Here is a 15,705-nt window from a genome sequence, read left to right on the forward strand (position 1 = left end):
GCGGGCAGCATTGGCTCCGCAACAGCCTCCGGGACCCGCACGTGGTCCGTTGGAAGTAGCGTTTTCCAAGGCACTATCGATATGACGGGCCTGTACCGTGGACGAAGCAATATCAACTGCCCTTTCATTTACTACCGGGGAACAGCAGCGGAACGCGTCTTCACATGCACAAAACACTGCTCCGGTAACTGAAGTGGATAAACATCCGCTGCTTTTGCCCAAGAGACGGGTGTGCTGCCCAGCGATTCGCCCAGCACTGCATTTGCTGTTGTCCGAAAGTGCTATTGATTAGTCACAACACATGGGCGGAACTCGGAATCGTCATTCAATGGCCAAAGATACCCGTGTTGCTTTCTTGCACAGGTGTTCACATACTCGAAGATGCGTGGGTTGTTGCACATCTCACTCAAATCCGACTGAAGACGGAGTCGACAACTAGTGGAGCCCCGGAGCCAATTGTGGGAAAGGAGATACAGCGTTTAACGTTTATGATAGAAACGAAGTCATCCAGGGCAGGCTGAACTCGTTCTATAGGCATCGGCGGACTGAAGGGGTGAAAGCTGCACGATAATGTAGGGCCGGCACCACATATGGCCCTCTCTCGGAGTTTAGAGCACAGAGCGGCAGACAAAGCAAGGCACAAGACGAGCTGTTAGGGGCGGGAACACTTGGTCCTGTCGGTTTAATGGGATTCCTTTGGTGGAAGAGTCATGGTACGACGGAGCAGACCAGGTTACCTTTTTTTTCGACTAAGCATCCCGACGCGAATTGGTTGCTCCTTCTTGTTAGAAACAGTCTGACGCTTTCGTGCTGCCAAATCTGTCTTAAGCATCCGACCCGCGGGGGATGCGTAGACAGTCGACCTGCGAAAGTTTTCGGTCGCCACAGTTACTACCTCGATCAGGACCACGGTTTCGAGCCTACTCGTGGCCTCTACCACGTGACGGTCTCGCCTTTACAAGGCCTTGTTGGATAAGGTGCTTGAGAAGCTCCTTGCCCACTGCGTCCGACACAGCACATGAACTAGCAATAATGTCCTTAGTCACATGCCTGTAGCGTTTCGGCAGTTCCTCGGATGACCGCAGCAGCGGAATCACATCGTAAGTCTCCACCTAGTCGTTAATTTGAATTGCAGGTGAATCATGTATCCGGGTCTCCCTTACCACGGCAGCAGCTTCGCCGCGTGCTTCAATGCCATCTCGCAACGATTTGCCGTTATCGCGGTCTTTTGCAGTCCTTGCTGGCTCATCCGCATCACCAGCCAATGAGCTTGAGTCACGTCTGGTTCAAAATGGTTGGTTCAGTCGAAAGGACGGAACGACTTTTGCATACCTCTCTTTATACGGACGCACTCCACTTCGAAGACGCTCATTCACAGGAGGGTCAGTTCTCTCCTTGAAGCGGATGTCTTGCTGCTGCAGCTCGGCAAAAGCCGCCTCCGCAACGGAGACCGGGAGGTCAAGTTTTTCGGCAAGTTCTTTGCAGTCGGTGATTCCTACAAACACGCGCTTCCTGCGGGATTTTCACTGGACAAAATGAACCACCGACTAACCTGTCTGAACTGCGTAAGCCTTTAAGTGTTGCTTCAGTGCATCTTCTGAAAATTCCCACATTAAAGCTTCTAGAACAGCTACTACTACATACGCACTATCCGTACCCTTTTGGTCCACAGTTTCCCACTCCAAAAAATAGGTGTCTTCCGAGTCACAAACGGTCTGGATTCGAACTGTCAATGCATGGTAACCGGTTCTGATCTGAAAAAAAGAAAAGTACAGCTGTGAATACCACTGAAGGAAATTAATCTTATCACTTCTCCGGTTAGTGCATCGAGAGGAACGTCGTTGCCGAAGGTGACGGGAGATTCTGTCAGTGCAAAACCCTCGCATTTGTACTCGGCAGGAGTCTGAAACTGATGGTCCAATATACGGCTTTCTGCAATTCCCAAATATCGGACCTTTCCATTGTACGCAAGCTGCAATTACGAAGAACCATGTGAATCCTGACACGAATTACGCGGCACATCATTTCTCACTGTCATCGAAACGTAATGCTCGTCCGGCAGATGTTCAAGAGATTGTGTCAGGCAGCACATTGACCGGAGAAGCTGACGAATTTACGTGTGCTTCATGTATTTCCCAGCAAATTAAGCAAGCATTACCAGTTCTGTTTGCCTCTTTGCCTCTTCTTTCGTGACACAAGCCAACCGGGATCCAACCTGCTCAAAGGCGCGTGCATTGCCCTTTCTGACAGTGACAGACACTCCAGCTTCATCGCCTGTGTAGGTGAAGTGAAACTGATAGCATTCCAGAAGTTTATCGGTTGTTCTGCAGTGAATGCCGAGAGAAAGGTGCTCAAGGTATTCCTGGCATTTCAATTGTGATGCGGGTATGTATATTATGCGGGCAGGGTATCGCTACCTGCTGAAGTGAATCATTGACTGCATCTTGAAGCCACCCTAGTATCCTCTTCGCCTTGGCATTTACTGGCTTAAGTTGCCTGAGGTGCAGACCTTGAAACTGCAAGGGTTGGAAAGCATCCTCTTCGAAGCAATTCCGCAGGTACAGTATGGAGGACACGCCAAGGTTCAATGTATGTTTGAGAATCTGCAGAGACTGAGCTCTGGTCACGACATCAGTTTGCAACCTGGTAGCCATGTTGAAGAGAAATTTTCGCAAGACAAACGACACGACTGCGACAGAAGTGGAGCAGTATTGCCATCGGATGCGCCGGGTGTACACACTCTTGGCGATTTCCGACCCGGACGTCTGTACACTGAGAATGCGGTGTCCAATCGATTGCTGTCCATGTCGCAAACCTGGCGACCGTCGTTCTGCACGAACGACGAGAGGCTCTGCTTGTGGGAGTATTCGCTGTGCTCCAGATAACGCTGCTTTTTGGTGCTGCGAAGAAGTGCCATATTCAACAGGGCCATTTCTTTTACATCCCAGAAAAGTCGAAACCACTACGGAGCCAACAAAGAACATTCGACGAGACACTGCGAGAATGACGTTCCGCTGTTAAACTGGCGTTACCTCACCGGAGACGCCCGGCACCCAACGCGTTGGTTCCCATGTTTCGTGATGAGAAAAACCTCAGAGTCACTTGACATGCCAATAATTATCAGTATAAAATCTGCTGCGCATAATACTACTCGACACACAGGGCGAGAAAAGGCTGCCAAACACACACTTATGCTTGTTTTCGCTTAACTACGCTGACATGGCACCCTTGGACCTTAACCAACTGGTGGAGTGCCACGGGTGCGCCACGCGGTTCAAAGGTGCTAGCGTGTCGATGCTCTTTGAGAGAGAGAGGGCGAAGAATATTAAAGCAGCAATTGCCCATCTACCCATTTTGCTCATGGCTTGCTGGCCTATTACAGATTTTCGGGAACCGTGGTTCCACGAAACTCGTCCGGACCAATACAATCTGCCTTTTACCGGGAACAGCCACCGTCCTTCAAACCGATAAATGGCTTTTGGCCGCAGCTAGCGGAGCATCGCCCCTATTTATTCTGTGAAGTGCGCTTGATGCAGGAAGGTGACCTTGATACCTGGGAAATCTAGTACTTTCTCCATATTCTGGTAGATCTTCGGGCGGATAAGTACCTGTTTTCTCAACCGGGTGCCAACCATTCCTCGCGATGGTGAGTGCAACGACGTGAAGTGGTTAACACGCGTATGATGAGTCGTTTGGGCCGCCTACGTCGACGACTCCGATACAAACATTCTTATATTCTTTTGCGATGGCGTCCTCGTGTCTTCTTCTCGTAAGAGGAATTTAGTGCTGAGGCTGCAGGAAATTCGCATAACTTCTGAATAGTCTGTTGCCCTTTGTGGCTGCGGAGCAGGCTTCGGGATGAGGTGGACACCTAATGAGTCACATTTCATAAGGAGATCGAACACCCCAATAGATGCATATTACGTTTTGCAGCGCTCCAGATGCATTTAGATTCAAGCATGTTGGACTAATATCAGTCGCCTGAAAATCCGTGTGCACTCCCCTATGCGTGCGCGATGTCCTACTGCAGCTGGCCCGAGGTGACGATGAGCTTTGTTCCTCCTTCTATAGGAGTGCAAATAAACACATTCGAGGCGTAGGTGGAGAGTAAGTCTTAGCACACACTGATCCACACTTTCTCGGTGGGTCATGAGGAAGGACGAGGGAAAGTAGGGCGAAAACGGCGACATCGCCAGCAGCCACGCGTGAAGATACGCACGTTCAAAATGGTATTCCGTGGTCACGGTGATTGAAAGATTTCCAGCACAGCACTGTGTGCGGTTGAGGGGCCGCATCATGCTGTGTAAGCAGAACGCCAGCAGCCTACAAGCGTGCCCGTAGCACCAACGACAGAAACCCTGACCCAACACGCAAACAGCATGCCTCGCTAACCTAGTGAGTCCGATGACTGTGCGTCTGTGCGCTACTTGCTTTGTGATATGCTTGTTCAGGCCTCCTGCCTCTTCCAGAGCGGATCTCAGGCGGTATATGCCCGGTTACACCGCCCCCCCATCATTGAATGCATACAAAGTAAGGGGAGGCAGTAACGCAGTTTTCTCCGGCAGTCCCAAATACCACTTTTCTCCTCAATTTTGCTGGGACTGTTGTACCTTACTTCACAGATATAATGCCCAACCTCACAAATGCCACGAGAGACCACCTGATTGTGCTGTTACAGGCATGGCACGTCAACAGCGCGACACTGAGACGGGAGAATGATCGACTGAAGGCGGAGAACAAAAAGTAGGTCTGACACAGCTCACGGAACTAACAATAAACTGTCCAATACATACCTGCAGCAGTAACGGTTGTTGGAGTCTAGTTGGAAGCATTCAATGGCTCTGCAATGTTTAAACAAACTTTTGTCTTTACGCTCAGTGTCTTCGTTAAGTTCCGAGAGGACGCCTTACCCTTTGTGTGTGTGTGTGTGTGCGTCCGGTTTGCAGTATCGAACGAGATTTCGACAGACTATATCAGCGCGCCTACATTGCCGAAGTGCAGCTCAACAATCTCAAGGTGATTCTTTGAGTCCTGTGTTCGTTTTCATCGATCGCTTTGGTAGTTATTTTGTGATATGTGGCGTTGTTGCCGCCCATCTCACCACACTTATTCATCACCACGTTGTGCTTAATCGTGATCCTCGTTGAACGCTGCATGCTCAAACACTCCTCAGTTCCACTTCTTCCCATAGCGCAGACGATGGCCTGCTTCTACCGCAGAGATGCACGACAAGCCGAAAGTGAGTAAGTGAGGTGCTGCCATCTGAAAGCTTCACCCATGCGTCTTTGAGAGTGATGATTTGCAGGCAGCAGCAAGCAAAATCCCACTCGGTGGGGCGAACTACAGTGTGACACAACTCGTCAAGCTGGCAGCGAACCTCCTCGAACTTTTGACAAAGCAGCCCGAGCAAACATGCGTCAGTGTCATTCCAGACGCATTGGCTTGCCTTTCAATGTGCCACGTTGTAAGTTCATGACTTTCCATTTAGACGAACGGCACTCTTTACCATTCGTTGGTTTCTGATCACCTCTGCCTTGAGGAAATGCCATCGGTGTATGGCCGAAGTATGATCTCACGCAAGCTTGCTGCTCTGAACATTTTTCGTCATCACATGGTGCACGTTGTGACATCCTGACGATTGTATCGCATGAGATATAGAGGGGGGCATGCTGTCACAATTAGATTATCAAGCGCAGAATTTGCCACGTGGAACTCGTCGTACGTATTGGTGCACCACAGGCGTCACTCTTCATAATGTAGTGCTTGTTTGTGCAGAGACAAAGAGGGTGGGGGCAAGGTACAGTGCGACGGATATCCTTCACTTCTTGACGTCAGACATGTAGTTTTTCTTGTCCCTCGTGTGTCTGCCTTGTTCAGAGAGACAGACGACTCTTCGCAGCCGGAGAGAAGTTAAAGCGCACGCTACAGTGCCCCAGCGGAGCTTCTGGTTATGTATGTCGCAGACAGAAGAACGACTGAAGAAAACTAATTCTCGTTTAAGAGTCTGACGAACTTCAGTTTTTGTCCCCAAGTCCTGGAATCTGAAATGGGATATATGGTGTAGTTTGTAACTCAGGGGTCGTGTTCACTCTGCATTGCGGACCAGTGGCTAACGGAAAGGCATTTACAGGTTGAAGCGATAATCAGGCTTTGCACATGCGTTGTCATTCCCTTTAGCCTCTGGTGTTCTATTTCACTTCCATTGTAGAACGGAAACGAATCAAAGACACGCCCAATAGGGAGACCTGCTGGTGAAGGTACGTAAAACTGACGTGACATGCAGAGCCCCGTACTGGTCATGTGGCGTCCCGGTTTTAAATCACGTCAGTTCCACTTGAACACAGCATTCTGTCACGTTGGATGCCAATAAGTTTTCTTTGGTCAGTCTCCTCGTGCAAAGTGGTGTGTGCTCTGCGGAGGAAAGAAAGCCCACTCGTGTTGCGCGTGGTATCGCTCGTGCCGTAGACCTGATGAGTTTGGGCGCCTGCAAGGCTTTTCTGACCATTTTTTGTGCGGCTGACACTCATGGAGATTGGTGGGGGACACAGTTGTATTCCATTCCGTATATTGGCTGCTGCATTTAGTGAGGTCCTAGAGATTTCACAGTTGGCACCACCTACGCGAAGGTTATGAATAACTTTCCCAGAGTTCATTTCATGATGTGGCGCCATGTATATTTTATTTGAACATGTACTTCATTTACATTAAAATATGAAAAAATTTCTTTGTGCAACAGTCATACTTTCTTCATACAACTGGTTAACATTCCGAGCGATGTCGGAATTTCGGAGCTTTGAACTGAGTTAAACATCATCTGAGAGTGAGACGGCTGTTATCTATCATTTTCTGTTCTTTATCTGCAGTTGCTCCGGACCTCAAATGGCTTGCCACTGTTTCTGATGACCTCTCGTGGTTGAAATGGGCGGATCAGTAGGTCAACTCAAAATTCTCCAGATTGCCTGGACGCATAGAGGCGGTGGTAGCCGATGGTTAGAGAGAAACAATTGCCTCTGCTTGATGCCGCCTTGAAATTCCCTCTGATGTACTTTTATGTATCCCAAATAAACACACAACTGCGTGTTTTGGTGTCGCTGGGATTTCCCGGCGGTGATGTGTATTGTGGACGTATAATCTATCTGGGGCATGCTACTAATCAGTGCTTGTGGAGGACTGAAGGCACCAAGCTCTTCTATCAGAGGTGTCCTTCTGGAGGGAAGGCAAAACTGTTCGACACGCGCGACCTCATGCCTCTTTTGCACATGCCCCTATGTCGTCGATGTTCGATGTGACACTGCAGATGGGACGTTTTGCCGATGGACTTGCGCTGGATCTCGATAGCTGTCGATGATCGCTCGCTACTGCTTCATCGGTTTTTGTGGACCCGGGCCCCGGTTGATCTGCGGTACCTTACTGTTGTCTCGGGCAACATGGATTGGCTGTACATTGGACGTAAGTTGTGGTCATGCTTCTCAGGCCTCCCCACATGCACAGTTTGATCAGCTGCCGCTCGCAACCAACGCGGCGCACCGAGTCAAAGGTCTCTGGCCAGCGTCGATAGACAAAGGGTTTGTTCGTTTAGCCCGACAGCTGAATCAGTGCGATCCGAAACTATATTCCGCTCTCTCATCTAGCATATCGTCGCCACTCCTCAGGCTCAAGAAGACACCATATCCTCCGTCCCCCGCTTCGCACTTCACACCGGGTTTGGTTCTGTTTGTGAGGCGGTAGCGCTCATGCGACTTTTTGCGCTGTGGAGCCCAACGCGAGATATTTGAGAAAATGCATATGGTACACTCCTTTTCTTCGTACACGGTGACAATAAAGCATTAGTCTGCGTAATAATGGTGTTATGTTTTTCGTTGTCGTGTTTCACAGCTGACAGGTGGTACTCTACTCCGATGCAGCTTCGGTTGCGTGCGATTGCGCTGGAGGATCCGACTATTATTAAGCCTACTATGGCAGAAGCGGCCTTATATGGTCTTGAGAGGGAAAAGATCGCCAATACGCTCAGTACGTCTAACAGTGTGACTTTAAACGCTGCCTGAAAGGACTTACCCCTTGGTATGCGCTGTACATTAGTTGAGTAAGGCTAGTACATAGTGCTAGTTTTTCCATAAGGCCGGTTCATCCTGTCATCTTGAGCGAATTGGTTACAGCAGTTGAGGTAGCCGTGACATTTTCCATCTGCTCCACAAACGGCAGCACTACCGTGCGATGACGTGGCTTCTCTATCATGTGTTTGACGACTTTGGTGACAGTTCCAGATGCAGACCTGCCGAACTTACCGTCTCCCCACGCTCCCGAAGAGGATCTTGACCTTACGTTGAGAATCAGTCTGTCCCCTGCTGACATCGCTGTCTGCGAAAACAATGGAGGAATAGCCTCTAGTGCTAAAGCGGGGGCCTCTACGGGGACACCTGGCATGCCCACTCCTGGTAGCAAGGTTGGACAAGCTAAAGAAACTAGTGCCTCTTCTAAAGTGGGCATGGCCAAAACAGTTCCTTCCCCACTTTCGAAGACCGCTCCTCCTTTAAAAGCAGATCCAAGTGAGCCCGTACCAACCAAGGTAGGCGGAGGTTCTGTCGGAGGACCTAAAGCCACCCCATCGCCGAGCAAAGCAGGTCCTCCGCCAAAGGACAGTGACAAGCCGGGCGGCGTGGCAAAAAAAGCGAGCCCAACGCCACCTTCAAAGGCAGAAGGAGTAGCAGCTTCAGGAAGTGGAGACGCCCCTGAGGAACCCAAATCAGTGAAAGGCGCACCACTAGGCAAAAAGGGCCCGGGCCCTCTCGGAGTGAAGGGCGGCTCTCCCTTACCCCCTCCGGGAGATGCCAAGGGTAAAGCATCACCTGAATCTGCCACCGCCAAAGGTCCTGCGGAGCTTCCGAAGGGGCCTGCGGGGGCTGCAAAGGCTGCAGTCCCTGGCAAAGCCGCGCCGGTCGGACCGGGAAAAGGGCCCGCGGCCCCATTAGGGAAGAAGGCTCCTGGGGAACCTGTGGGCAAGCCGAAAGCAGAGATGAAGAAGAGTTCTCCACCAGTGGGAGAGCCGAAGGCTGAAGTGAAGAAGAGCCCTCCCCCACCATCAGGCAGCCCAAAAGCCGAATCGAAGAAGAGTCCCTCTCCACCACTGGGCGAGCCGAAGGCAGATGTAAAGAAGAGCCCTCCTCCACCACTGGGTGGACCTAAGGCAGAAATGAAGAAAAGTCCTCCCGGGGCGTCTCCAGCAGCACCAAAGGCTGACAGCAGCACTCCCGCGGCACCGACCGGCGCCACTCCGCCGAAGGCCAAACTCGGAGCGCCGCCAGGCAAGGCGCCGACTGCTGGAACTGCTGAGGGCAAAGAAGCGGCCCCAGCGAAGAAAGGTCCGTTGCCCGCAAAAGGAGCGGAGCCACTAGGCAAGAAGGGACCTCCACCGGTTGCAAAGGCAGAAGACACAACGAAACCGCCGCCGCCAACTGCGGGTCAGAATGATGATGCGGACGGTGCAGGTGTATCTGCCAAAAAACAATCACCTCTCGGGAAGGGTCCGCCGCCGAAAAAAGGGCCCCTGCTGGGAAAGAAGATTCCTCCGGCTCCGGACGCACGAGACGCGAAAGTGAGGCCAGTCAGCGATTTGGACACCCACACAGCTAGCCTGACCAGGCTGACACATCAAGAGATGTTCTAAAAGATTTCTGAAAGAGGGAACTGGGAAACGTGGGATTCAACCAGTACACTAGAGTGATGCTTTTCACAGGACATTTCTCAGGGGGTTTTACGACGTTTTTGCTCTCTGCTCAACGTCAAATTTAACGTCAGTCCGCGTTTTGGTTGTGTCCCTCCGCGGTGCTGGTGACCAGGCTGACGACGCTTCACCGGCGAAAAAAGGGCCACCCAAAGGTCTCCCCAAAGGAAAAGCACCCCCTAAGGGTACGTTGACAAGACAAAAGTATATGGTTACCACTCGCTTCTTTTCTTTAGTGGCACTCACACTTCAATACGGCATGCATGGAAGTTTACCAGCGGGTGATGCCAAAGATGCAGAAAACAGAGACGGCTTTTCTTCGTTGTATGTGCGCAAGTTCTTCGCTCCCCGTTGTCACTGTAATTGCTTCACTGCACATTAGTAGCTCGCTTTATGTGCGATTCACATAGTCAACTAGTTGCGGCAGGTTGACTGGTAAGCAGCAGCAGCCAGTTCCGAGTTTTACTTCTTTCTCTTATTTGCGTCCAGGCAAAGGATTTCTTTGAGACGTGGTCAACCCCATGTTGCAACCGGCAGTGCCGCAAACAAATATGTCTACTCTGGTGGCAAGAGACAGATCTACTGGCACTCGCCGATCGTTCCATCTGGGTGGTGGTACGCCTATCTGTCGATTTCCAGCAAAGACATTCCCAGCGAGCTCCTTGTTCGTGCATGAACCTACATAGTATGTGGCTTCGCATCTTCCTACAAACGACTGTCTACAGGGAAAATATGAGCGCCCGAGTCATTTTTCGAGTAAACACCAGAACAAACTCCCCTCGTGCCCCGGCGCGGTTGCCCCCAGTCCCTGTGTCGCGAGAGAAGCGTCCGTCACTGCACCTTTGCAGACTCCCGTCTAGCAAGACCTCAAATGCGCTAAAAAAGCTCAACAAGGGTAGCCATGTACAAACTCTGCAGTTATTTATTGCCTTCTACCAGAAGTCCCATGTTGCAGATCTCTCCAAAAATGTGATCGCGGCATCTCGTATCAAATAACTTTTACATAGAGATGTTGTTGTACCACCAAGCTTGAGCTTGACCCGGCTATAGAATTTACCTGCATTGAACAGCCCGTTTACTACTCACGAAACACTATCTCCAACTATTCACATAGCGAGTAACTCCTGATTCGCCCGGTGGGGAGAAGCAATTTGACGACTAAACAGGACATGACTATCGCCGACAAGCATTAACGCCTTCCGTCGGTCCTCTGCGTAGTGTGGCGCTTTGTGGTTGAAGCGAGACAACTCGTTTTGAATGTTGTAGAGCCGACTGACCGTATAATACACTTGTATTTTGCAGCGTCACCAAACGAGTGGGATGATCTCTCGTCACTTGCTGCGTTCGCGCCCGTACGTGAGATGCGTGGACGTATGACAATACGTATAAAACTGACAGGATTACACCATAATACATTTTGATTCACTACTCAAGAAACATCTGACCGCGTAACAAGAATTCGGGCAACATGCTGCATTAAAGAGATAAGCAAGAACCTCAGAAAGTAGATTCAATACAAGGCCCCGAAATACGGTGGGACGGCATGCAACAGAAACACTGAGGGCGGAATCTCGAGAAAGCCACAGTTCCCCGTATGAAGTTATATCCGTATGTCATAGTCATTACACCTGCAAGAACTCCAACTCTACAAGAACCAGGACGCATATAGGTGTAATAGTGACGCATCTTCCACTGTTCAGGAACGATCTGTATCTCACAAACTTCATCCTGATTTTGCCGAGATTGTCCCGTTCCTCCACAAGCATGCTCCAAAGAGTACTATAAATCAAGCAGAGACGGCCGTAGGACTCTCGCCAAGCGTCGTCACCACGAGCGTCGCTCCACTACCCACTCCTTGGAAACTAACCTCTTCACTTGAGCTGCATCCAGAATCTTCGACCACGTAAGCAGCTGATCCTAAAGCAGCATTGAGCCTGGTGTAGTCGAGGACAACAGCGAGACGGCCTTTGTGTCCCAGACCTATCGTAAGCACTGCGGGTCCTGCTGGCTCTTCCACTTCTACCACATCGAACGCCGAATTTGAGCCCGTCTGAAACTTCAAAAATCCATCAAGGAAATTCGCGACGAGTGAATGACACGAGCCTACAGCAACATCCAGTTTAGTGGAGATAAACGTGAGCGTTAGTTGCTGCCCCTCTTCGAGCGTCGCTTTCGTGCTGTCACCATGGATCTCGGTTTTCGGCGTCTTCTCGGGAGATGTTGATTTCTCAGGCAGGTCTATGTTACCACCCTTCGTTGGATGGTCCGGCTGAGCTTCTCCTCCAGGCGACTGTTCCTTACCGCCACCTCTCTCGTCCGAACGATCGGCGGGCTGTTGCATCTCAGGCGGTTGTGACGGTGGCCCACCACCAGTTCGTGAAATCTGGCCACTTTCATCTAAACACACCGGGGGATTCTCATCCTTCGGTAGGCAGACTTCAACTTCAGAACATGGGCTGTCGACGGATCCGATTGCCTGGCGAATTCCTTCCTCTTCTGTATAATGCCGCTTGTCTAGTTCTGTCGACGTCCCTGCAGGTAACGGGGTGCCGGCAAGAAAACGGGGAACGGATGAGCCATCGGTGGAAACTGGTAAAAGATGACTTCGATGGAAAAACATGACCAGAACCACCCCGTTCTCCCCACAGACCGCACTACTCTTGTCCTGGCTTGATCATCAAGAAAAAAATTGACAACATCTGTGGTGTCGAGCATGACAGCGGTAAGGACGCAAAATGAGAGGTTGCAGCCGCAACTTGTGGCGCTGTTTTTGCTTTCCCTGCATTTCCAACTTACCTCGTCGTCCTCCAGGGCAGTACCACGTTGTTCCGCAGTTGCTCGCACACTCAGCATAAACCGAGTACAGCAAGCTGGCCTAAACAGTATTGACGACAGCAAACAATGCCAACCTAACATTCCTTCCATGTTCCTCCAGTCTCTGCAAAGAAAAGCTTAGAATGGATGTGTACACTGTTATCTGTTGTACCGCTGTGAAAAAATAATTAAAGAAAACATACACGCCACTAGATTTCTGCAGCTCGTTTCGAGCGTCTGCCCATTAACTGGAAAAAACGGGAATGAACTGCGGTAAATAACCCCTCTTCACCTTTCGTGGTGTTGCTTTGCCTCGCAGTTATGGACGGCATATCAGGCTTCCCTTTTCCACAAGATACAAAGTTTTCTGTCCCCAACAAGATGCATACGCTGAGAAGGCGATGGTCTGAATACTGATGTACGGGTGCACTCTAACAGGTTCTTCCTCACCTTCTCGTAACACCTCCACGCAACCTCGACATTGTTTCCGAAGCCCTTCGACCTCCTCGCAATGGTCCCTGGAAATTTGTCGTTACAGTACTTGTTGGCAGATGCTTGATAAGGACTGCAGAACCGTTGTACTCCTTCTTCGACCAATTTGGACAGTATCTCATGGCGCGTTGCGTGATTACTGTTTTGCCGGTGTACGCCGCCAGGACACGGTATCGTGTGGCCACAGTCGTCCACGCAATTAACACCGTTGTTTTCTTGATTGCTCTCCAGCAAAGAGGCTGTATCAAAGCATCTCCATTCAAGTGTATTTTGATGAGTAATGCCCACGGCGTTTCGAGCTACTATCCGGCTAGAGGGCACACACATTTTACGAAGTCCGCCTTGGCAGAGTTCTGCAGCAATCTCTTGGCAGCGTTGGTCAAGCATCTGTTGTATATAACGTCCCGATGCCGGCGAATGAGAATGCGACGCTGAAAAAACACCGACAGAATCGAGAGAGCCAGTTCACGTGTCGTCGCTGCAATTTCACCGCACGTGAAACGTCCAGTTTCAGCCACAGTAAACTCAGATAGAAGCCTTGAAAAAAGAGGACGACTGAGTGCGCTCGTACCATTCAAAGCGAGCCAATGGCTTGCGTTCCCTTGTCCAGCTGACTACTACTACGGGCAAATCTTGTACATCACGACAGCTGTGTGCATTGATCCAAAAAATCGTGCACCCATCAGTCCTTGGTCTACACCCCCGATATCCAAGAACAAGAGCGATGTTAGCGAACGAACTGGAAACGTACCTTCTCCATATGCTTCTGGCCCAACGCCAAATAACACCGGCAATAGAACGGTGAGAAACAACGCCTGGCCCATCTTTGCAAATCCGTTCTAGGTCAACTACAGAATCGAGGCACGTGTACACAGCTGCATCAACAGATCAGCAGCCATGTGAGACGAAACCAACACACAAAAACGCACTCCTGCAAGCTAGCTGACAGGAAAATAACTAAATTTTCTACAGCTTTCAGCCGGTGCGACGTCTAGCAACACGAGAACCGCGTCGCACCAATAAGGAACGTAACATCGAAGTGCGAGTAGAAGGAGCCAGGCGACTGGAACACCCGCGTCGGCGTTCCATGCCGGACGTTACTGTTACTTCGGATGTCGCACTAGAGACGCCACAGGAAACGGTAGCGACGCGGCACCCGCTTTCAGGTTGACGTGTAGAAGGCTCTGAAAAATGTTGAAAACGCATGTGTACTAGGTTATTTTCGCCGACTTCCGGTGGCTCCTCCACTTGGTTGGTTCACTCACTGTAGTGCACTGTAAGTAAGTTTCGAGATCAGGTGAGGTGGAACGGGACCGTCTCGATTGTCAAATCCTACAGTACTTAGAACAGTGATTTTTCAGATACTACTGCACGCAGTCGTCTACCAGACTCCGATTCTTTATAGCGCGCATTAGTAAACGGTGTTTTGGTAGCCGTAAAGATGTGCAGTGACGGAAGAAAACGTCATTTCCACGGATGACGTGAGGTAGAGCAGTTCCGACACTAGATGGGGACACTCCCGGTAAACAGTATCACAGGTCGCCGCAAACCGTGCACCTTCTCTCTTTTAAGCTGTGACCTTTACTCGGATTCAAATTAATTGTCTTCGTTTTCTCAAAAAACCCGAAGCTGCACCACCGGAAAACACTTTGAACGAAGGTACCCCTTTTTCTTTCTGTGAATACGGTTTCGGGGATTTTTCGACCCACCGTTCAAGGGCGGACAATTACTGAGCAGCACCGACACGGCCTCCTTTTTTAGTCACCATGTATCAGAGAAAAAGTGACTGAAGGTACAGCTGGTGAGCACCACTACATTCCGATACAAAGGGGTGAATGAGACGGCGTGGCAAAATTGACTGTCTTTTATCTCCTGCTCTGTATTGCTTTCGTTTAGTAATCCCCGTCTTCCACTGAACGATCAGTCTGTACTCCGGTGGTTGACACGCTAATATGTGACGCTGGCTGCTTACTAGAAATCGCGTGTTCTTCAGTGAAATGACCTGAAACTTTTCATTAGGAGTCTGCTTTCATCGTTACGCGTTCTAGCGAGTGAGCCTGCACAACGTCCACATAGTGCAGGTGTGGAGGTGGTTCAGTACGCGCCAGCAGTACACATGCGAAAAACCATCGGAAATATTATCAGAAACCGGTATCACTGACTCCCTGTCGCATCTGTGACCATCTGACTGTTCTGCCGTAATCAAAGGCGGTGAAATTTGATGTCTCACTTCAAAAACAACGACGCCAGGACAGAAACACCACCACAGGCACACAGTACATTTTGAGAGGGGACACCTTTTTTGCCAAGAAGACCGAGGCGAAGTTCCGAGAACAGAAATGCTCACTATCTGTGCGCGCTTATCCTAAATGAGTTCACGACATCTATAAATTCAGATCGTTTCGACGAATATTAAGCTCCCTAAGCAAGCAGAATCTGCCTTAACGCTTATCGTAGGCCTTCTGACAATCGATAAACGCTGGTCACAACAACACGATCATCTACAACTATTGCGCTCTAAATTGAAATGGTCAAGTGCCTTTACTTCACGGAGGTTGTGATCACAATTCCAAGAGATTCTCACGTGTTCCTTGACATTAAATGGCGCAGCCAGAAGCTATACACGGCTTCGATATACTTTTTTTATCACCGGCCTCCGTCTCTCGGGCCAAGGCGCT

General features: G+C 50.2%; 3 protein-coding genes across 3 annotated transcripts; 1 reads left to right on the forward strand and 2 right to left on the reverse strand.

The window, feature by feature from the left end:
- Nucleotides 1-110: 110 nt before the first annotated feature.
- On the reverse strand, nucleotides 111-2,984 carry TGME49_291860 (HORMA domain-containing protein; the record flags this gene model as incomplete). Its single annotated transcript, XM_018782149.1, has 12 exons — nucleotides 111-674; nucleotides 738-863; nucleotides 925-1,112; nucleotides 1,164-1,281; nucleotides 1,333-1,495; nucleotides 1,553-1,597; nucleotides 1,658-1,754; nucleotides 1,811-1,903; nucleotides 1,955-1,972; nucleotides 2,033-2,104; nucleotides 2,159-2,362; nucleotides 2,418-2,984. The coding sequence occupies 12 exons, from the start codon at nucleotides 2,982-2,984 to the stop codon at nucleotides 653-655; spliced, it is 1,713 nt and encodes a 570-aa protein (XP_018636474.1). The 3' UTR covers nucleotides 111-652.
- Nucleotides 1,155-10,893, forward strand: TGME49_291880 (hypothetical protein). Its single transcript, XM_018782150.1, has 14 exons — nucleotides 1,155-3,646; nucleotides 4,031-4,107; nucleotides 4,452-4,530; nucleotides 4,679-4,743; nucleotides 4,947-5,016; nucleotides 5,306-5,464; nucleotides 5,878-5,952; nucleotides 6,209-6,257; nucleotides 6,864-6,930; nucleotides 7,298-7,449; nucleotides 7,876-8,010; nucleotides 8,259-9,592; nucleotides 9,837-9,906; nucleotides 10,211-10,893. Exons 1-14 carry the CDS (start codon nucleotides 3,644-3,646, stop codon nucleotides 10,225-10,227), a joined length of 2,352 nt encoding a protein of 783 aa, XP_018636473.1. The 5' UTR covers nucleotides 1,155-3,643; the 3' UTR covers nucleotides 10,228-10,893.
- MIC1 (microneme protein MIC1) lies at nucleotides 10,636-15,635 on the reverse strand. The gene is made up of 4 exons (XM_002368490.2): nucleotides 13,779-15,635; nucleotides 12,986-13,458; nucleotides 12,518-12,596; nucleotides 10,636-12,253 (listed from the first exon to the last, which is right to left on the reverse strand). Exons 1-4 carry the CDS (start codon nucleotides 13,849-13,851, stop codon nucleotides 11,508-11,510), a joined length of 1,371 nt encoding a protein of 456 aa, XP_002368531.1. The 5' UTR covers nucleotides 13,852-15,635; the 3' UTR covers nucleotides 10,636-11,507.
- Nucleotides 15,636-15,705: the final 70 nt, after the last annotated feature.

Source organism: Toxoplasma gondii, chromosome IX (genome assembly GCF_000006565.2).
Source record: "Toxoplasma gondii ME49 chromosome IX, whole genome shotgun sequence".
Classification (NCBI taxonomy): Eukaryota; Apicomplexa; class Conoidasida; order Eucoccidiorida; family Sarcocystidae; genus Toxoplasma; species Toxoplasma gondii.

Bases quoted from the DNA above. Each gene is read 5' to 3' on its own strand.
- TGME49_291880 (XM_018782150.1), top strand. The intron at 5,465-5,877 runs GTAAGTTCATGA...TGCCTTGTTCAG, and splicing joins GCCTTTCAATGTGCCACGTT to AGAGACAGACGACTCTTCGC. The intron at 9,593-9,836 runs GTGAGGCCAGTC...GCTGGTGACCAG, and splicing joins CGGACGCACGAGACGCGAAA to GCTGACGACGCTTCACCGGC.
- MIC1 (XM_002368490.2), bottom strand. From the start codon at position 13,851: ATGGGCCAGGCGTTGTTTCTCACCGTTCTATTGCCGGTGTTATTTGGC. The intron at 13,459-13,778 runs GTACGTTTCCAG...GTGTTTTTTCAG, and splicing joins GCCAGAAGCATATGGAGAAG to CGTCGCATTCTCATTCGCCG. The intron at 12,597-12,985 runs GTGAGGAAGAAC...AATACTGTTTAG, and splicing joins CGTGGAGGTGTTACGAGAAG to GCCAGCTTGCTGTACTCGGT.